General features: G+C 44.8%; 1 protein-coding gene across 1 annotated transcript in view; it reads right to left on the bottom strand.

The window, feature by feature from the left end:
• The window catches only part of LOC309675273 (contactin-4), a gene marked incomplete at both ends in the record, with an annotated part of 173,472 nt that overhangs the window by 63,028 nt on the left and 87,517 nt on the right, over positions 1-22,927 (bottom strand). The window contains 4 exons of the mRNA XM_082487533.1: positions 3,830-3,959; positions 6,327-6,463; positions 16,453-16,637; positions 17,290-17,392. Of these exons, the coding sequence (XP_082343659.1) occupies positions 3,830-3,959; positions 6,327-6,463; positions 16,453-16,637; positions 17,290-17,392 (555 nt within the window). The remainder of the gene's footprint in view (positions 1-3,829; positions 3,960-6,326; positions 6,464-16,452; positions 16,638-17,289; positions 17,393-22,927) is intronic.

The following is a 22,927-nucleotide window of genomic DNA, read 5'->3' as shown; positions in this document are numbered from 1 at the left end:
CTAAATGATTTGACTTTATGAACTGTGTGCATGTATGGATGGGGCAAACAGACACCCAAACGCTTCAGCTCTTTACTTGTTTAGAAATGTGTGTTCAGCTGCAAATCTCAGAAAGCGGTAACCTCGGCAGGCAGCAGAAACCCGCCGTCACGCACACCTTATTCGGGGCAGCGCCCCTAAGAACGACGCCTGCATGAACCGTATAATGTAGTTCCATTTTTGTGTCGTAACAGCGTGATCACCATTTTGGTGAACATTGCTACGTGCAGAGTGACAGCACACAGGAAAATAGTCACAAACACTGAACTCACGTAATCAGAAATATTAATATTTCCAGAAAAGTTGACATTTTGATGCTTTATATTCATAACGGTTGCATAAACCGGGTCTTTTATTTTAATCCTATAAAGGTGTGAGTCCTTGACGCAGCCAGGTCCCGAACCAGGCAAAACACGGCAAGACTGAAGTAGGCACCAGGGCAAAAGGTACCCTTGAGTCACCTACGTCAGTCCCTCCAGGACACACTCTTCTATTTTGTGAAAGACAGTCAGATACTCATTGAAGCAGCCAGCAAAGCCCTGCAGACAGTCTGCAGCCGGGCTGTAAGGCAGGAGGGGGAGGCGGGAGATTGTTTGGCTTCTGATTCCTGCCTCAAAGGATTTTTAATGATTTATTTGATGGGACGCGACGACAGGCAGAGCTTCGAGGCAGTGGCCTCGAGACTGACTCTGGTAGCGAACTCCCAACAGACGACCAGAAGGTTTTATTTATATCAAGTGGGACAATTAATTTTTTTCAATAGAGAAAGCTCAAAGCAAATAGGTGAGGCGGCTTAAGGGCTTTATGAACAATTCCTGCCCTGCTCGCAACGTCGTGGCTGACAGGAGCTGACCTTCTGACCGACCAGTGGCAGCAAACTCTGCCCAGTCCCCTCTGCGAGCTGTGTGCCCGCACCCCGCCCCTCCTGCCCCATCCCCATATACACTGACTTCACAGCATCTTTCTTCCTCCGCTTACTTTCTTGCTGCACTCCGGGAGGTGAGAGTTTAGATCACCGTGCACCGCATCTGCTTGATGCTCCATAGAATGATCTAAAGCTCACCCGAAGCAGCTGGGAGGCAAAAAAACTTGCCGTGTGACACAGAAAGCAAATTCATTTTTCTTAGGGCACCTTGTCTGCCTCAATTCTTATGGATATCGTTCCTGCCGCCAAAGAGCTGAATAAAACCTAATCGTACACTGATAATGGGATGGGCTCTATGATCAAATAGATCTCATCTTCCACTTTCATGAATCAGAGCTCGCTAATCTCTGAGCTGTCTTGTCTCCTATGTCTAATCATAGACGGCCGACTTCATTTTAGCATAGAGGAAAACATGTATGTTATTACAGATCATAAAAGAGCCATCTGAAAACCAACACTGGCTATATAAAACATTTCAAAATTAAAGGAGGCATCCCGAGGACAACTTCCCACCAACTCACTCAGTACCAGGTGGATTATTATTTATATCACATTGTCATAATTAATACAGTATAATTTCTGGAAATAATTTCTCAGATTATTCTCCAAAATTTATGGGCAAAATAGATTTCTGAATAATCCTCTTATTTCTGTGTCTGTAAGGAACAGTTTAGAATGGGTTTTTTGCAAGTCATTTGCTATTTCCTTCTTGGTCCTGTGTGAGGTAGAGGAGTTTCATGACACGGGGTTTATTCAGTGATGTTCAAAACGTCATTTGACATTTAGAAACTCTGGGCTCAGTTCTCAGCACTACCACAGCCTTCCTGTGCCACTTCAGAGGTACTGCATTTAATTTCTTCACACCTTGTTTGTAAAATGAGGATTTTAATTAGTTTTTTTTTCACTCTAAGCCCATCATTCGTTTTTGTTTTTTTTTTTTAATTTTTCTAAATTTTTAAACATGTAGCCTGAAAACTCTTTAAGGCAATGAATATATCTTACTATATGTTTTTACAATGCCCAGCACAACAGGACCCCAGTTCTAGCTGAAGACTCCAGGCAATATAATTGGAAACAATAATAGAGAAGAATCACTCTGAGAAATGCTCTGTCTGTAATTTTCTGTTTCTCTTTTTCACTTAATTTTGTTATAAGTCTCGCTTTCTATTAGTGGTGTTTAATCATTTCAAGTGCTTAACTTCAGGACCTTTTAAAATAACCATTTTTATACTCAGAAAGATCTGTTTAAAAGCTAACATTTCTCAGTGAGCTCAGAGCATTGACCTCCTTTGAAAACTCTAGTGAAAATGAAAACATGCTGGTTTTCTTTAAAAATATGCCAAATTAAATCACAGATCCATGGAAATTAACCTGCAGCACACCATTCTGGTGCTTTTCACGTGACATACAGAAGTGAGATTGCGTAACCCAAATGAGAAGTCAGCCAAACGCACATTATCTGGCAGGTTTGTAAGGGCAGGATCTCCAAGGTCTTTGCTTTTTGTGCAGAGACGAGGTCGGGCCCTGGGTGCTGCGGTGCTGCTGGGCACGGGGAGGCACTAGAGGTACCCAACAAGGGCTAAACCTCTATCTTCTGAGATCTGTCTTCCTCCCAAAGGCTCGTTTTTACCAGGGTTTTGAATAGATAGGAAAAGCATCAGTGGGTTTATTTTGATTTCTTTCACGCAGGAACACGTCCAATAAATCTTAGCACTCTGAAGTCTAATTTATTGAGCATTATTGTATTTTTCTTGAACAGCAACAATGACAATCCTTCAAATGAATTTTTTTTCTATGCAGGCATCTATTGCCACTGATAAAAAATGACCAATATTGAAAATGCCATAATCAGAAAAGACCTTGTGCTTTGTTCTTCAGGATAAAGCGGGGAATGATGCTATTGAACGTTTGCTTTGAAAACAACTAAGCCACTATTTTGTAATCATGAATTCTATTCAACCCTTTGAAACTACAATATCTATGCTGGCGTATCAGCCTGCCACTTGTACAAAAGCAACGTTTGCAAGTGGGGTACAGACTCCAGCAGAGCCGAGGCTGGCGGGGACCTCTGGAGATGGTCCCATCCCACTCGGGCTCAAGCAGGGGCAGCTACAGCACATTGCCCGGGCCCGTGTCCATTGGGTGTTGAGCACCTCCAAAGATGGAGATGCCACAATCTCTCCGGGCAACCTGTGCTAGCTTTTGATCACCCTCATGGCAAAAAAGTTTTTCTTAAATTTAAATGGCATTTCCTGTGTTTCAGTTTGTGCTTATTGCCCCTTATGCTGGCACTGGGCCTGGCGCTCTGATCTTTGCCCCCTCCCTCCAGGTATCTAACCACCTAGATCCACAGGAGCTTCTCCTGACCTTAACTGGGACAAGCAGAGTAGGTGTACACAAAACAGTTGGGGCAAAAGTTGTTTTCCTTGGCAAGGGTTTGGGATGGGAGTGTAACGATTGCCATTGGAATGGTCAAAGGTCTATTGAGACAGGTGGTTTTTCAACATTTCCCCAAGAGAGTCACTCTCTGCAGCCCACGAGCAGGCAGCTACTGTCCAATATGCCCCTAACTGGGGCAATACTCGGGTTTCTCCACAATACATTTCTAACCAGCAAGAGGTGAGCGAGCTTGCCAGCTCTCTGTGCTCGGTCACCTGGATGAATATGAGAAGACGGGATGAAGTAAAAGAATTTGTTCTCTGTCTATCCACTTTCTCAAGTTTTCATTTCATACCTTACTTAAAAACAAGTTATCAAAGATCCTCGGTAATTTTTCTGCTTCAGATGCCGAACCTCGGCAAAACCAGGTTGGGTGAAGGCTTTGCTGTTTCAGAAGGTTTGCAACATTTGGGAAAGTACACTTACCTATGACGCTCAGTTCTGCGCTGGCAAAAATGATGCCATGTCTGTTTTCCGCGACACACTGATACATGCCAGCATCCGCCAGGCTGACATTTGTGATGGTGAGCGAGCCCTGCTCTAGCTGAACTCTGCCCTGTAGGAAACAGTGGAACAAATAAAAAAGTAAATAAGGAGATCCCTCCTTGGAACATAAACCCAGCAGTTGTGCCATATTTTATACCAAGGTGCACAAAAAAAGTGGCAGTAATGGGAAGAATTTGCATGCTCCAATCTATTTGTCTGCCAGCTAAAATTATGTCAGGTTAGATACTAAACGGTAAAACCAATACAGTAGTTGGTAAATGCAATTTAAATTGGAGGACTTTCCCTTGACTTCTCTTTGATTTAATACCCAAACCATTTAGATTAATATCCCTTTCAAGGAGACAAACTTGAATCAAAAAATGCGCTTTTGTTCCATAGCGGCATATCACAGCCAACCGTATTCTTTAAAACGGTGGCATCACGAGTACATACGGCAACGAAGGTTAGCGAGACGGCTTGGCATCTTAGCTAGCACAGATACTTAAAATCCTCTGCAGTTTACTGAAAACAATATAGATGTTAATAATTTAATGATCCTTTACTTCATATCAGCCACTAACGGGATTTAAGTACAAGACCATCTGCTAGTGACCAGCGTGAAGCAACTAAAATTAGTGTGTGGAACAAAAGACCAGGGTATCATTTGTCAGCCTAAGGATATGGAGCTCCTGTTATCAATTTTAATAAGTACAGCAAAGTGTTCCCTCCCCCCCCAGGAGTTTCACCACTTAAAAATAGAAATATAAAGAGCTATTGGCTTTCTACTTGGCCGTAGGGTGGAAATTTAATGTTTGTGCAATCTTTATCGGGGTTTGATCAAATCTAGGCTGCCATGTTCTTCCACAATAAGTGACAGGAAAAAAAATGCCAGTTCCTGCGAAAGCAATGCTTCTGTGACTTTGGTTTAGTTTGCGGTGGTATTGAGGGGGATCATGGGAATGAGCGATGCCCCTCTGGCGAGAGGCCAGGCAGACCCAGCAGTGGGAGGGGGGCGTTTTCCCGGCTCCTGCCCATCGTCCAGCTTTAGGCAGGCGATGCTCCTGGTCACCTGCACGGAGACACAGGCTGGCAGAAGGAATGGGAACGTCGCTAGAGACCAGCAGAAACACTAAGTTCACCTGAACATCATAAACTAACAAAAAAAAAAAAAAAGAACCCGGGGTGATCATCTTCTGGCCGCAGACTCCATATGGCCACTTGGCCGTTCCCTCTTCTTCACAAGGATCTCTCCACTCTCAGGTTTGTTTCGTGGACCCTTTGTTTCGAGAGGACCTCAGAATGTAGAGCTGCCCTGGGTCCGCCTGTCACCAACAGCAGCTCTCCCCAAGCAGTGACAGAGGCGCCCACCAGGCACGGGCAGGAACTGCTGCCCCAGCGGGGACATTTCAGAGCACCCCAATCCTTTCTGTTTCCACTCTAAACATAATAAAACATGCAGAGGTGGGAAAGCTGTCTGTCCTGCTCTGAGTGACCCAGGACTGATTTCTCTTCTAGTGCTTTGGAAGACTGCACTTTTAGAAGACTCTATTCTGAATCTGTGAAAATATTTACTTTATGGCCAGCTATGGTGTGTGGGTTTCAAGGTCTCTGTGTTTTCAAGCTCGCCAGGATGAGGAGTGAGATCCGGGTACTTGACCCAAGCTGGCCAACAGGGTTATTTCATACCATGAACATCACATTCAGTATAAATTAGAAGGTTTGCTGAAGAGTTCTCTCTCTCCCTTGATGGCAGTGGTCCAGAGAACTCCTCGCCCCGGTGCCAGAGCCCTGAGCGCTTCCCTTCCTCCTGAAGCTGCAGCACTCGCAGTGTCCCAAATTTGCTGTCACTGCTGGGAGTGCACAGCTTCTACGGATAGAATGGACTGAGGATAATCCTTGTATATTTTATACTGGTATTGGGATCGATATTGGTACTTTAGTGTTATTAATGTTAATTATCTAGTCTCATTCTATTAAATCTGTTTATATTCCAGCCCCCGGGTTTCCTTGTTTTTTCCCGATTCTCTTTCTCGGGTAGGGAGGGGTCATCAGGTGAAAGCATAATTGTCTAAATGACAATCAATTACAGAATCTCCTAGACCGGAAAAGACCTGTAAGATCACCTAGTCCAATCATTAACCTCACACTGACAAGCCCACCGCTAAACCATGCCCCTAAGCACTATATCTACACGACCCTTAAATAACTCCAGGGATGAGGACTCCACCACTGCCCTGGGTAATGCGTTCCAATGCCTGATGACCGTTTCAGTAAAGAAATTCTTCCTAATATCCAATCTAAACTTCCCTTGGCGCAACTTGAAGCCATTTCCTCTTGTTCTAAATTGTCGTGGGTTTCACAAACAGCACTGGCGGAGCGCGAGGGCAGTTGCAGAGCCTGCACGCTCCTGCCTGGCGCGGGGCTCCGCGGTGCCTACCTGGGGCAGCAGCGGCTCCCCATCCTTCAGCCAGCGGTACGAGGGCTTCGGTCTCCCGCTCGCCCGGCATTCCCAGACGACGCTCTCCTCGATGGCTGCGTGGGCATCGCCGATTTTCTGAATCCAGTTGGGCTGAGCTGCAATGCAGAAGGAATAGATAAAGCCTTATGTCTGTGACCAACAGCGCGCTCTCTAAGTGCAAGCAAATGGCCGTTTCTTTCTTTATTAGCACATTTAAGAGTTGGATCTAATAACATGCTTAGTAATGGCTAATAATTTTCCCCCTCCGAGTCCAGTTCTGCTTTCTGAAGGTGGCACGTGCAAGATCAGAACCTGTTTTCCTTTTATCTTTAATAAAAACCCTTTATGAAACAGAGTAGCTTCAAAAATCCTGAGCATTGTACAAAACCAAAGCAACAGTTCATGTGCTGCCCCAGTGGAATAAATGGCACTGTGAGACCCCTGGTCCTTCAAATAAAGACATTTTCTTCTTCAGGATCCATATGACTTGGGCGTCAAAGCTCTAAAATTTAACATCCAACTTCAAAACTTCAGAGCTTCCTCTGCATTGAAATGAAGGTTATTCCAGTAACTTAGGCCTGCGTGGTTACAGGGACCACTTCAGGTCCACATTCGCAGTCTTGTCTTAGATGAGGGCCATATCTACAAGTACAGTCATAGCAAGATCTTCCATGTGAAGAAGCAGATATCAGATATGCATTTTGGCAGAATTTGGTGAAAACTGGCACTGGTAACTTTCAGACACCTATGAGATCACATTTGTAATTGTTTCATGTATTTTTATCAGATTTTGTTGTTTGGTTGGTTGTGGTTTTTTTTTTTTTTAAATACAGCTGAAGTTTAGCCAGACTCCATATGCAAATCAAATTCTGCGAAAACTGCCACATGTTTTTGAAGACCATACAAAACCTCTGACTTTCCTCTGTTACCTTCACAAACCCCATCATCTAGATAGAGCTACAGGACTTTTAAAGAACTCCCATTAAAAAAGAGAGCGACTTCAGCTTTTTAATGGTCATTTGCCCCATTTTGACAGAAGAAAATCTGAGAGACTTAGCAGGAAGATATTACCAGCAGAGGTCTCCAAGAACCTGGTTAATACTTTTTCCCGTGTAATCAGATTAAAAAAAAAAAAAAATTAGATTACTCAAAGACAGGTAACAACTTTGTGTATCTCCTTTGGATAGGGACAGGGGCCAGAGAAAGGTCTGAGAGGACAAATTAAAAAAATACCGCATCAAATTGGTAAGTTCGACATACAGTTGGTATGATAACACCTAAAATATTGGTCTACCACGACGTGACGCTGGATACGCACATTCAGAGGGCTGAGCACCTTTTCAACCTCTGTTCAGGCTGTGACAGATGTGTGCTTAATCCCACCCCTACCACACACTCCCCTTCTCGCGCTGTCTGCACACAACAAAGCACAGAAGAAAGCCAAAGAATTTTGCACAGCAGCTTAACTCGAAGGGACTTGCAGAAAAGCAGAAAGGCAAAGTGAACATCATGACAATGCAGAAGGAGAAGAAGCAGCTGAAAAGGAGAGGGAAGCGGTGTTTACTTCTCTGACTGCCCCTCCTGCCCCTGTAACGTCTTAAGCTTGTTTATTACCTGTATCTAAAGACACGGAAGGGAAAGCGTTTAAATGTAGGAAGATGAAAGTCAATTCTGTCATCCGGAGTAAGAACTTTAACAATGCCATTGAGCTGAGACACCCTGCACAACAGCAACGGGTTCAGTGGCTCAAGGACATTTGCAAATTACTCGTGAATTTACATATTTACTATTCTAACAGCATCCAACTCATAATTTTGAAGAGTCTTACGATACCATTAGAAGAGCTCTATAAAACCATGCAGATTCATTTGCCTTTTTTACTGTACTGAGTGTTTTACTGAATTCCCACATGAAAAAAAAAAAAAATCATACAAAACAACTGAAAGCAACGTATAAATGTAGAAAACCTATGAAAGGTAAGGTGGGCTCTATAACATATAAATCTAAGCTGTATAAAAAGAAAGAAAAGTCTCCTGTCTGGAGCAAAGAGAATTCAATGCTCATCCTTATTTCAGGCAGACTCCTCAACTAAGGAAAATTCTCACCCAATGGAGCGCAAGACTTTCCCTGTCTGGTCTTTCTGCTGTATTTTGCAGGTTACATGTCTGACCTCCTGCCCTAAGGAACGGTGCCGAGATCTAAACGTGCGGTGCTGGAAGCACCGTGAGCTGCCGGCTCCGCTAGCCCGGTCCCTCTCGTGCAGCGCCCGCGCCCCACTTCGCCCCCACCAGTTATTTTAACCGGTGAAGCTTTCTGTCCTAAAGGCATTTTTGATGCAGCCAACTACAGAATGAGCATAATAGGTCAGAAATAAGTCTCAGTGAAAACCAGAGGAGTCCTTTGTTTCACGGGAACTTCGTTCTGCTGCTCTTTGGGAGGCTTTTCTAATTAGGTCAACCTCTCCTTTCAACAGTTCATCTCAGAGAATAGCAGGCACGCTCTTGACTTAATCCCGAGTAATACACAAGGGTTGGCTCATGCAGCAAGTATGTTTGAACCACCAAATGAGAGTCGCCATAATATAATGAAATTTGACAGCCTCCCACCGGGGATCATACCAAGACATGGTAATGTGACACAAGATTTCAAGCCCGATAATTAAAATAATTCAAATAAGGATATGAAACCAGCTACACGCTGCAACATCGTATAGCGACATTATTCGAGATAATGACAAGGTTTAATTTGCGACTGGTAGTAGTATTCTAGAAATAGTCCTTCGGATCATTTCAGTGGTGCTAAGGAAAGAGGAACTCTTTCATATGATGGGTTTGGAAATATTTTGGCCCTATTAGGAGTATTTAGATGTTACTGGCCTCGGTTGGAAACATCAGGGGAAAAATCTTGTACTGAAAAATTACACGGAAGCTGATTAAGAATTCATCTGAGTTGCAAGAAAAATTCATATGCTAAATCTATAAAGTGGAAGAAAAAGCTTAAAAATATAAGTGTGACTCTTACATAAAGATAGTTTTGAAGAAAAATATCCCCCTCCAAGGTGATGAGAGCTCTCTGAAATTCGTACTCAGGGGGACAGAAGAAAAATGATGGCAGCAGTTAGAAAAAAAACTGTTTACCTTTGATCGCTTTCCAGTCTTCACCACCACAAAGTGGGGCATTTTAAATCAGGTGATCGGGAAAATCGGCCCAAATATACTCTTACTTCCCTAAGACCAAAAACCCCAGAATGAGTCTGTCCTCCTTTGTATTAAACTGAAAGGCAAAAGTAGGCACTGGAAAGCTGGACCAGAAATCATGTCCTTAAAGGCATTTGAAAATGAAATGACACAGCCGGTGATGATGCATCGCATCAGAAATGAGTAACAAACCCAAAGAACTATGGAAGCGATGTGAGAAATAAACCAGAAATAAATCTGTAGGACTTAGCAATCGTCTGCGAGTTCAAAACAACCAAAAAGACTAAAGCAAATGAGGTACTAATACATATACAGAATCCAATTCTCAGTTGGTGTATATTGATTTCAGTGTTCCTAAGCCAATTTATAGCAGCTGATGACCTGGTGCAGGCTGGTAATTCATCATTAATGGCAGATGAAAGGCTGAATGACTTGTCCATTACTATATCTATTCTAAGGAGATTGAGACTGAGCCCAGGATCAGAAAAGTCTAAAGACCAGAAAGCCAAGCATAAGAAGTAAGAAAAACAGATGGGAAAAATACATGAGTAATTAAAAATGAAGAATGCAGCCAGTGTATAAGGTTTGTGCAGACAAGTCCACGCGTCATCTCAGTCCAAATGGGGATATAGCTTCTGTAAACAAACCCCATATGTCCCTAATTTTTTATCCTTCCCAATGATCACAGGAACGTGAAACCAGACTTTTAAGTTATCGCTTTTCCTCTCCTCTTCCTTTCCTCCTCTTAATCCCTTCCTCCTGACCTCTACTGCCAATTAAGGACTATTTGAAATCCATACAACTCTCAAAGCTGTGCAAATCCTCCACCAAAGTCATCTGCTTGAATGTTGCACCTAAAGAATCTCCATTTGTCTGCATCTTTGGAAAGTTTACCAGATACTGCCACTCGGGCAGGATGTCTCCGTTCTGCCTCTCTAGAAGACTGACCATAATGGACCGGCCTGGCAGTTCTGCTTGGGACTAAAATATTGAATATCACAGGAAAAGAAACAGAGGAAAATTTCAAGGAGTTAACCCAGCTGATGAAAACTACCTAAATTGTCCTTATCTCTATTTATCTCCTGTTCCATAAGCTATTCTGCACCATTCCGTGACTTTCTCCCCAGTCAAGCCAGGCACCAACGGACTGCAGGTATTACAAGCACGTTCATAAGGACCAGTCCTTGGAGATTTAGTTATTTTTTATCCCTGGCTGCAGTTACCCAGGGAAGTAAGGAAGATGTGAGGGGCTCTGATTAGCCTTCGCGCTTCATTTCTCATACCTATTTTCTATTTTTACTTCTCCTCCTGGAGAGCTTTTATTCCAAGACAAAATTATAATGATTTGAGCACTTTTTCTGAATATCCCAAACCCTGATTTCTCTATAAGCAGGTTTCCACCAATCTTTTGGAAAAGGAAAAGTGGAGGAGAAACATTCCTGCTCTCTGTGCAGAAACTTGTCCCGGGCGCAAGACTCCCCTTGGGCAGCAAATTATTCAAAACTCCAGAATTACACCCTCCTGCCCTAAAGTCTGAGAAAATACCTATTCCCCTGGTGGGAGTCGAGACATCCTCCCTCCGAGCAGCGATGTTCCCCAGGGCAGTGTAACCAGCCGAGAGCGGCCACTGCGACCATCGCTCCCAAGCCCGAATGCCCCTCCCTGAAAGGACGGATTTGGCTGCTGCCAAGTGTTTAAGCAGTGGTTAACCAAGAGTTAAACGGGTGCAATATTCTCAAACAACACAAGATTCGAGAACTTTAAATAAAATGAGTAAGGACAGGCTTGAAGGTGAGAAATCAATCGGTAATTTATCTGCGTAACAGGTAGCAAACTGGGTTTTCTAGTGAGGCATGTAAATTCTAATTAATAATAATACATATTTGTCCTATTTATGTGAATTTTCTTGGATTTTTATGAGCCCAGACACTCATTTTATTTCAAGCGGTTTTGAATTTTTAGCAAATTATTTGTGATCTGGGGCCTAAATGGAGTAGAGACATGCAAGTCCCCAATTTTCATTTATGCAAATTTCCTTTTTAGACCTCCAACCATAATGAAGAGCATAACAGGATTTACGTTTGAGGTTGTTTTATAGAGTGGCCTAAAGTAGTTTTCGCACAAATAAAACACAGGCCCGCTGATGAAAGGGGGACTCTTTTCACTGCAAAATTAAGGAGCCGCATAAATTCCTGGTGGGACTTTGATTTGAGAAGTATTTAATCTGAATAGCAGTCCAGCCAATTAAATGGCTTCTGCTGAATGTCTTAGAAAATGCTGCAAACAACTGTAATTAGTTACAAATAAGTCTGTCTCACTGCTAACGTGGATGCTGCTGCACTGACACTTTTGGAAAGCATTTTAACTGGAATTTTTCCCTCCTCACCTTGGCTCGCCAGGGAGGTGCCGGGCAGGGAGCGGGTGAGCTCAGGCGAGAGATGCTGGAGGACTCAAGAGCGATGAGGGGGAATGGCTTCAAACTGGAAGAAGGTAGATTTAGACTAGATATTAGGAAGAAATTTTTCACTTTGAGGGTGGTGAGACACTGGAACAGGTTGTGGAAGTTGTGGCTGCCCCATCCCTGGAGGTGTTCAAGGCCAGGTTGGACGGGGCTTGGAGCAACCTGGGTTGGCGGGAGGTGGCCCTGCCCAGGGCAGGGGGGGTGGAACTCAATGATCTTCAAGGTCCCTTCCAACCCAAACCGTTCTATGATTCTATGACACAGGCGATGCTGAATCAGCACCCACATACATGCTGGCCAAAACCGAGCCATTTCGGTACTCGGATATTTTCCCTCTCTTACAGGCCATGTAAGACAGCATTGATGTGACTGGAAAGCCCAATGCCAAATTGCATAGTTTTGGTTATAATTCTGGCAGACAAACGTTCCTGGAGATGGTGCAGCTCCTCAGCGCCCAGCACCCTGCCTGTCCCGGGGCGCCTGTCCCCAGCCCTGCCTGCACAGCGCAGCGGCCTCCCCTGCTGCTGCTTTCTTAACGCTGCCGTTACCAGCCCCATAGGACATGCTTATCCTTGGATCACCTCAACCGCCAGCTATTTTTCCTGCTTGCTGTTATTCAGACTATACTTGTTGTTGGGGTGGGGGATATCAAGACGCTGCTTTTTCTCATCAGAGTCAGTATGGGAAAGTGTGAACACACACTGAAGCAGAGCTCAAGGAGTAAGCAGCGGCACGGCCACCTCATTTCATACTTTGCATCAAGAAAGACACTTATATTTTAGAAATAACAAGGTCAGCCATACGCCGGTGTGGTGGTATGGAGATCTTTGATGATGGTCAGGAGGAAGAACCTGGCCAAGGCACGTTAGCGAAGCTGTAGAGGGACAGTGAGGCTCTTGTCCACTGTGGGAAAGGCATTGAGCACAGGGATGAGCAGCCACAACAACGCCTTAGGAATCTGTTGTGCATCTGCCCGTTGCCTCTTGCCCTACACCCAAGACAACCTTGGGGTTGCGACTGTCTGTCTGACAAAGGAAGATCTGACTGAAATGGCATCTAAACTCAACATGAATGAAACAATGTCCACAATGACAATAAGTAAGCATCTCCTTGATGCTGGTTATATGTATGAAAAGGCAATTTCTTTTTAAATTAGCCAGCTAAGGTAATCCGTTTACTGTCCTTCTGCCAAAAAAAAAAAAAAAAAAAAAATTGTTGGCATTGCTTTTTGCTCAGGATATAAATCTTAGCCTCACGGAGGGTTATCAAATTTAAAATTTATGAGCAGCCAGATTAAAAATAGAATCAGGTCAATGGGAGCTCTTCCGAAACGCTGCGGATCAAAACCCACAGCTGGCGGCGTGGCGGACCCCTCGCTGCCAAGTTCAAAGGGAAAGCGGGCACCCGGCGCCGCGGCAGCGAGGTGGCTCCGACCATGCCGACGGCGGAGACCTCACCTGCCTCAGCCACCGGGACACAGCTGTTCTGCGGGGGACGGGCTGCAAAGTCGGGAACGCCGTGCGACGTGCATTTATGGCTACTAAATGAGGGTGGAAAAGAAGAGGTTTTGCAGTTTAATTTGCTTGTTCTCGGGAGGTAATATGAGGCACGTGGTATCTGGTTAGGAATGGCAGAGAGAACAAGAGACTTACGGCAAGAAAACAAGTGATACGTCGTTCAGAGTCATAATAGTCAAGGAAACAGGTATAAATCACTGTAATTGCATTAACATTAACATGTTTTCTATCGTGTAGGTCTATCTATCAAGTAGGACATACAGCAGTCAGAACAAATGCTTTTGCAGAGCAATAAAACACTGCCTGTTGCAGGGGCTCAAAGCACAGAAAATGGAGGAAGAACAGATCTTGCATGTTTAATTAACCTTTCCTGCTGCAACGAGAATGTCAAACAACTTCAGTGTCACTGATATGCTAACAGAGGGAAAAATAAACATTGATACAAGAATGAAATACAGCTAAAGTCAACCTTCCCTGACAACTTCCAGGAGCACCGAAAGAAGCTGACAACGGAGGCAACGCTGGGTTATCTACAGAGAGCAGGCAAATTTGAATTTCATTTTCTTTTTCTTCCTTTTTATTTTATACTATGCAGAGAGGCAGATAACTGGGTTTAAAGGAGTCATGCCGTTAGAGCCAGATTGCGATCTCCAGGGCACCCGTCACGACAGAGCACATCACTGTGCTCAGGCAGCACGTCTGCCCACCCGTATCACAGTATCCCATCCTCCGGAGCGCTCCCTTCTCCGGGAGCCAGCCCTGACCTGCCACAAGGCACTTGAAAAGCTCTGCCGACATTACAGTTGTATTTCAATAATGATGTAACACTTCTCAGCTTTAAAAAGAGAAATGATTAAGGAAAATGACTCTCTTTCAGTTTCAGCTATTCATATAAAAAGTTCACAGTAAGTTACTTTCCCTAAAAAAAAATTTCACCACCACGTGAAACTTCAGAGCCCAGCTGACAGAAAGCAAGGTTTTTTTTAAACGGATCTGTTTTCAGTACTAAATGTCTGCCAAACACAAGCTACCCTTGAAAAGGGAATACTTATAAACTAGTAACTCATCATCTTCAAGACAACAAGGACAGTATTTCACTTAATTTTCTTTAAAACCAGTAACTAGCAGAGGTGGTTGGTTAACACCTCTCCATAGGGAATGCCTCTGCTCGCAGGAAGAAAAGATGATGTAAAGATAGTTCCCAGCACCAGAAAGAGAGGAGGACCCCCCTCTTCCCATAAAATCTTGAGCTGCTTTGCTGAAATGCCATCTTGAGTGTGAAAACCAGCACCAGCCACGGTGGCAGCTTTTGTGTAGGATCTGCAGTCCTCCAGGAATGGCATCCAGGCTGGTAAATTCATTACGGTAATTAGATTATAATTTAATATATGCAATGGTAGGAGTATACCAAAGGCTGAATTTACTGCTTTGCTAGGAAGGCAGGTTTGGCTGTGGGTTGAGCAAAACTGCACAAATAATGAGTCTTTTCATTTACTGTCCACATGGGAAGAATCAGGAGAAACACGCATTGTTTGATGAACAGAAAAAGAAATCTTCAAATCTTTTAATTAGAAAAAACAGTTTGAATCAACCCCAGATTCTGTGAAAAGATTTCATTTTAACACGAAAGATTTTCACTTTGTTCTTGGTATTTCACTCTTTTTTAACATTTTTTCATTTTTATATTTTATTCAATTTTAAAAGAAATGTTTGTTTAAAATGGAAGCCCCAAAAGTTCTGATTTCTAAACAAAAAGTCTTTTAGAAATATTTCCAATTTTAAAACATCCCTATATATGCCTTTAAAAAAAAAATTACATTAGTCACCAAACGCAATCCAGTTTTGCCAGGAGGGTTAGTTCCTAAACTCTTTTTCTGTGGCAAAATTACTATAAATCAAAAACATTCTTCTCATCTTTGGAGTTCAACCCAATCTTCCCTGCTGACAGAAGTTGGACCCTCAGGAGCATTTGGTGGGGAAAACACTGAATTCCTCTCCATGTGTTCGATAAAGAACAACACTCTATTATGCTCCTGAAGATGATAAAGAGGGCAGCAACAAAGCAAAGATTTTCATGATGGTGGGGAGGTCTTTGCACACCTGTGTGCGGGGTACATAACCTGCAGCCTTCGCCCCTCCAAAAAATATGAAACAGAAACTAAGTACCAAACCAACAGCCCATTCGTACCTCTGAAAACCCTCTCCGTGACTCTCGTTCACCTCTACGTGGGTAAAACCACAATAACTCAGAACTTTCCCCCTGCAAGCTTGGTTCATCTCCTGGAAGCACTGAATTTGCTTTGCAAGATGGGGCTGTTTCCAGCAGATGTTTGGGGGTGAGTGGGCACTTGTATCAGGACTAGAGGTACCAACACATCTTCTAATTAACACAGAAGGCCTACCGAGCTGAATTTTCACATTTATATTGTGCCTGCATCAATGGCCGTGATGCGAGTCTAAGAAAAGCGGGTGTATAACTTGGTTGGGTGAGAGGACTCTGCCAGCTCCAAGAGGGTTAAACCTCAACTTTCCAGGCTGTGTGACCATCGACCCCTCTTGAAAGCAGTCCTTAATTGGTTATAAGCAATTGACACAAGCTGGGGCAACACATACGTAATAAATCCCAAGTTGTAACCACCACAATACCTGCTTTACCCTCTCAGCCACAGGAAGGCAAAGGAGCTGTTTGCCAGTGTCTTCTGCACGTTACCGTGCCAATATCCTTCCAGCGATGTGCCTTTGTTCCAGCTGCTATGATTCTCAATTAATATGCAACCGTTCAGACAGGTTTTACTGCAAATTACACCCTTTTTGAGATGAGCGGTTTGTAAAGAAAGTAATTTTAAAAATACCGCCCAAAATTACTTTCTCACAAAGTATTTACTGCATGTTGATAAAACAACCCCCCCGAAAGCAAGCAGACCACTTACCATAAAATATCAGTTGTCCTCGTGCCACGTTTTTCCCTCTCACGTTTTCAGCTACACACTCATAGAGTCCAGCATCTTCTTGCTGAAAATTTGGAATTTCAAGAAGTCCGCTTGATCTGTGTCTCCTGGCTTTTCTGGGTATCTGTTTCCCATCTGCTCTCCTCCAGCTAATCGTGGGAACCGGGCTAAATGAGAAAAATAAAGCAAAAATAATACTCATAGAAAAAGCTATGTCTCTTGTCCTGATAAGCTCTTGTCTGATCAACTTAACACTGTTCATGTTTGAGGATGATGAAGACGTGGTCAGTCTGAAGAGTCTGGCACAGGATCTGGAGCAGTTTTATTATGGGTGGCTTGTACGTAATATAAATATACATAAGTATACCAGTGGTGTACTGCTCACATAGCCTTAAAAGCAGGAGAGTGCATATTATAAAAATGCTGTTTTGACAAAGTTGAATTTTGGGTTCTGCTATGACAACGCACCCATTTTCCCACCAGTCCCACATTTTATTTTGGAAGCGTTTAAAAAAAAAAAAAACTTCTCCAGTGTTTACTCTAGAAACAGGAGACGTGTTTTAAGCGTTGCATGAGAGCTCAGAACAGGAGATGCACAAGCACATCTTCACGAAATAAGTTAAGTCTTCTCTCTTCCTTGGGAGTTTACACTTGCGGCGAGCAAAGCCCCTGCTCCCCAAGTCCCTTGTCTGCTATGAACGCTTGCAATAAGTAACTCCTGCTGAGGAAAGGGAAGGACTAGCAGGTCGTGCAAACTCTACAGCACGGCACTGTGAAAGTGAGAAGCTGGAGGAATAATAATAACGGATCAAAACTTACTTCCCCAAGGCAAAGCACTCCAGTTTCACTGTTGTTCCTTTCGCAGATGGAACCGTTTCTGGGAACTGCACTTCTATTTTCGGCTCATACTCTCCCATCACCCCTGTGAACATAAAATAGATGCTAAGGCTTGAGTGAATTTTTGCAATAAATTCGCAAGTGTTCCCGCGCTAGCACAGAGCTGTTCTATACATCATTACTTGCCCAATTAATCCATTCATTTTAAACATGGCCTGTTTCTAACAGCCGTGTAGTGTGGGCTCTTTTCCCATTTACTGCCAGAGGAAAATCTGAACCAGCGCTCCACACCATCTGCCAAAGATTAAAATTTCTTCATGGCTCCGTTACTTTTTGCTTTTGAATATTCAGGATTTTTGCAGGTAACTTGTGAAATAAGGAAAGCAGTAACAAGGGAGGTTCACCACCTCCTAGAAAATGAAATGCGGAACAAATAGCGATTAGAAAAAGTTTTAAAAGCACTGGAGCTAATCAAGGCTTCTATTAATTTCATGGATTCCGATGTGCAGAGATCACATACTCTTTGGGTAATTTCTTTATTTTTACTGCCCCAGTAAATCATGCACTGTGGCAGCCTCTTTATGAAATTGTGTTTAAAAATTTGTGCACATAAAAAAGACCATTATACTCATGACAAATGGCTACTTTTCTAGTCACTGTACTGTCTTAAAACCGGCACATATAATTTCACCAATAGTGATTATCAGCTAATTGATGATTGCGGTTTAAACGCGAACTGTGCGGCGCCTCCTGGCCGCTGGCAGGCGAGGAGCGAGCGGGCTGTGAGCGGTGCGGGACCACACCACACCGGTGCCACCAGTACGCACAAACGGAGAAACCAGGGAGCCCAGGTAACACAGAAACGAGACAGAACGAGTTCGCAGGGACATTCGGGTGAGCCAGGGCTGCCTTAGGGGGGACTGCAGTCCTGCTTTCTGTCCCCCTGCTTTGCAAAGAGGATGCAAGAAAAGCCTTTTTTCTGTATTTTTTTCCCCACAGTTAAGTTTTAAAGCTGAAACTGCTCAATATGAGCGCTTACGTCAAGTCTACCTTTACTTGTTGACCTGTATATTGCCTTTACTGGCGCAACAGCAGGTTACATCATCTTTCTTCCAAGCTGTTAATTGCAAATAAGCATCGCTGCTATGTTATGTAAAGAGTAGCCGCCGCATAACATCAGTCATCAAAACGAAATGCATTTATTAGCGATACAAATACTCTCTCCATAGTTCCATCCTGGCCAGCACATATAGGAGGAAACCCAGGAGTCTGTGTGAGCGCTCCAACATTTACATACCAGGCAAACAAGAGTTCCAGGGCATGCTACTCGTTAGCCCTCGGCACGTTAACGCTGCAGCCCCGAAGGGCTGGAAGTGTCCGTTACAGTTAATGTCATGGAAAATCCTCTCTGTTCTCCTGACTGACTTTCTAAATCTTCGCAATCTCGCCTAAATTTCTCCAGACGTTACGCTAAACGTTTGCCGGGCAAGCTTTAGCCAAGCCAAGCCCAGCTACTGCCCAGCGGTGTCCGAGGTGGCCTTCGCGATAGCAGCACCGTTTTCCTGATATCAGGACTTATTGAGATCTTCTCCCAGAACAGTATTGCCACGTTCTACAATGAAGACTGAAAATTTGGCAGAGGAAGAGCTTTTGAGGATATTCTTCCCATGAAAGCCTGACGAGATTCGGGCAGCTGCCTCACCTCAGAAGATGCTGGCCTTCAGGCTGGAGACTTACCTGAAGGAACAATGGTCTCCATCACCCTCCTTGAGGTGGCTGAAATGCTCCTCGGTGCCTGTGCCACCACCCGCCCCACCGCAGCCCCGGCGCAGGAGCAGAGGGGACGCAGCCCCCCCCAAACCCGCCCCACAGTCTCCATGGGCCACCAGCCACAGGGTGGGAGATGACACGGTGGCCAAATAACGCGGGAGAAAGGGGACTGGCCCAAGGAGCCGCCTGCCCACAGACAGGCCAGCTACCAACCAGCCCTCAACAAGCAAAATCCCGGTCGTCTACACTGCTGACGCAGGAGCTCAGTCCCCTGAGGCAAAACCGGCCGTACAGCAGCGTGTGACACTAACGGGCGATTTAGGAAATTAAGGCAGAACATATTACTAATACGCCATTCACCTGACAGAGCGGGAGATGGGAATGAGAGGGAGGAAAAATGGCTTTTTTGGGCTTGTCTTCACTCGTTCCTCTCATTGTTCCTGCTTCTTTGCCTCGGGCTGGGTCCGGAGAGCTCTAATCCCCGGGTGACAAAACCCCGGAGCGGGATGGGAGGGCTCCCTGGGGCTGTAGGACACTGCCCCCCACGGCCCCGCAGCTCTGGCAATAGCCGTTTCCTCTAACAACTGCGAGGGCAGCGGTTCTACGGGCGTTACGGCAAACTCTAAGCGCTTAAAAATCAGGACTTGTACCTGGAAAAACCTACAAGGCTCCCAACTGCAATTATAACCTACCTACACATATATATAGAGAGGGGGTGCTGTGAGTCCTGCCGTCTCCACTTTACAGGGGAAACATCACTGCAGCTGAGACATCTCCATCCCGAATCCAAGACCATTTCCACGCAGACAGTCCTTATTATTCCTGCTGTTCCCAGGTGATTTAACACCTGCCTTAGCCGTGCAGGTGGAAGGGATGGGGGCGAAAATAAAAGACTAAAATAGACGCCGGGTTTGTAGCTCAGAGAATGCTTCCAGTGTCATGGCACATCAGATGCTCGATGCGTTTGCATTTCAGAGACTTTCATATTTTTCTTCCAATTTCAAGGCTTAAAAACGTGCTTTTGGATGAAAGTCCTAGGAATTCAGAAGCAAGCTGAGGAGATGATATGCATTTCCTGACAACACCTGTGAAATGTTAAAGTTTAATTGGCCCATACAGCTGCCGCTGACGGTAATTTTATTCCAGGACTATTTCAGTTCTTTCCTACTATTACTGTTTTAATTCTGATGTAAAAAATCTGAAGTGCATTTTAGAGAGAAGAAGTAAAGTAGTGCAAGAGCAGCGGCTGTGAACACCTGGGTGCTCCTAACGGGCTTTGGCTGGTGTTTGCTAGCGGGTGGGATGTCCCAGAAGGTCCCAAATGTGCGGCAGTGGCAGTGGGGATGGCAGCCCCGGGTACCTGCTGCCCTTCCAGGGGACACGGTGTGGAAACCATGGCCTCGAGGGGACAGGGCAGCCAAACAATGGACACTGGTTTATTAAATGAAGGAGAGATTGTTGCAGGTTTGTTCCCTTCCGTCCCTCATTTCCAGCCCACATCCTGTGGCGAGCTGCCAGACGGCTTGTTTGGGAAAGAGCCATTCAAATTTAAACCCTTTTTCTGTCTCAGCTGCAGTAAGGCCTACAATCCTAGTGGACGTCTTTGGTGCCGTATACGTTTAGCTATTTACTTTACTTCCCAGCATGAAAATAGCTCAGAGAGCCCTTTCTTCACAACTGGTCCCAACTGATATGGTCAGGAGTAACTCCTGTCCCTGCAGAACCCAAGCCGAAACCCATCCTCAATACCTTGGGAAATCCAGAAAACCATAAAATCTTTTATGTTTTTGCTTTCGTACTGTGAAAGGGAGAGACGCTTGTCATTCCTGAAGACCTCTGCTGGAATACAGGTGCACATTTCAGAAGGACAGGTCCTAAACCATAAATGTGCCGTTTGGGGGACTGCGGCACTCACATACTATTGCATTTAAAGCTTCTCTCCACCTGCACTGCAAGCATCCTCGCCGCCACGAATCCATACAGCTACATGAAAATACTTAAATAGGGCGTGATTTGTGGGAGGGAATTAAGAGGGAGAGAGGAAAAACATCCTTTTCCCATCACACACAGTACTTTGTACACTATTTATCATCATACCTCTGTCCACAGAAGCAGAGTTTGAGCTCGCAGTGACCGTGACAGCTGCCTCGGCACCGTCTGTTCCTACCACCGTCCCGTAACACTCTATGATATTTATCTCTCCGAGGAGGAAAAGCTGTCTGGGGATAACTAATGGGATAAGAAGCACCTTCTCCTTCCACAGCACAGCGACGGGGAAGGAACCCGAGTTCTGCCAACATGAGCATGTACCGCCGGTTACAAAAAGCTGCTGCAAAAAACATCAGGAGATCTCTAACTCGGGCGCCTTGCAGCTGAAAACAAGCAAAAGAGAAGCACAAAAGGCACAGGTGGGGAAAGCAATCTGCCTACAGGATCTGATTTCATCCCCTACGCCCGTATCTTTCCCTCGTACAGATTACAGCTCAACAGCCCGGCAGTGTAAAGCAAGCAGCGCCTGAAAAAACATGCTGAAAAGCTGTTCTTCCAGGATGATTACATTCAAGTAAAATAACCATGACAAAGATGGCAGGTATTCAGTGTAAAAAGCCTAAACGGTTCACAACCGAGTCTAGAAAAATTACTGCCATAAATTGAAGCAGAAATGTGTAAAGAGACATCGGGGTTCTGGTGGATGAGGTTTCAGCCCAGCACGTGGGGGGGGGGGATCTTATCACTGCTTATAAATACTTCAAGGGAGGGCGCCAGGGGGATGGGAACAGTCTTTTTTCAGTGGTGCCCAGTGACAGGACAAGAGGTAACGGGCACGAACTTGAGCATTGGAAGTTCCATCTTAACACGAGGAGGGACTTCTTTCCTGTGAGGGTGGCAGAGCACTGGCAGAGGCTGCCCAGAGAGGGGGGGGAGTCTCCCACTCTGGAGCCATTCCAAACCTGCCTGGACCTGTCCTGTGCAACTGCTGGAGGTGCCCCTGCTCTGGCAGGGGGTGGGACTGGATGGGCTCCAGAGGGCCCTCCCGACCCTGACCAGTCTGGGATTCTGTGCCATCCCGCACACCCAGCCCGGCAGCCGTGGGATGCGCTGGGGAACCAGCAGTGCTCAGCAGTTCGATGAGCAGTTCGAGCACCGGCTGCAGTAAGAATACTGACCACGTAATTCATACACGCATCTGTCAAAACAATTCAAATTCTTGGTATCAAACAGAACAGGGTCAGCCAAACTGTGAGCATCTCAACTGTTTTCTTCCTGCAGCTCCGGAATTGGGAATTTTTAAAGTTTTTGAGTGAGAGATAGATGATCATCAGCACAAAAGGAAAAAGTCTTCTCTTTTTTTCTCTCTTTAGCTCAGCATGAAATAATTAAAAAAAATAAATACAGGTGCTATTCTTAGTTCTATGCGACCAGTATTTCTTTTGGATAGTATCTTCCTCCACTGTTTGTTTCTTTCAAAGTAATGGGGCTATGTATCAACTACAGAGACCCATAATTAATTCCACATGGCAGCAAAACCTGCAGTTTTGCAATTTAAAAATAGCTTTGATTTTTGAGAGAAACAGAAATGTCACATGGAAACTGTTGTAAAGCACCTGGATACTTTTTTTTTTTTTTTAATTCACAAGAAGTACATCGATATGAAACCAACCAGGCAAGAACTTCGGAGCTTTTAGCAACAATTTTACGAAGGATGCATTGGAGGAGGTCAGGCTATCCCGGGGGGGGCACCAGCCCTCCAGCCCAGGGCTGAGTGGCCTCAGAGCTGTATCGACCCCTCTGGAACCGGGGAGTGGCCGGGGGACCCCCTGGCTCTTCTCCCACGCTGCAGGAGGGCCCC

Source organism: Vanellus vanellus (assembly GCF_965231255.1).
Source record: "Vanellus vanellus genome assembly, chromosome: 9".
Classification (NCBI taxonomy): domain Eukaryota; kingdom Metazoa; phylum Chordata; class Aves; order Charadriiformes; family Charadriidae; genus Vanellus; species Vanellus vanellus.
The sequence above is the reverse complement of the archived record's forward strand: the minus strand, read 5'-3'. Positions and strand labels throughout refer to the sequence as shown.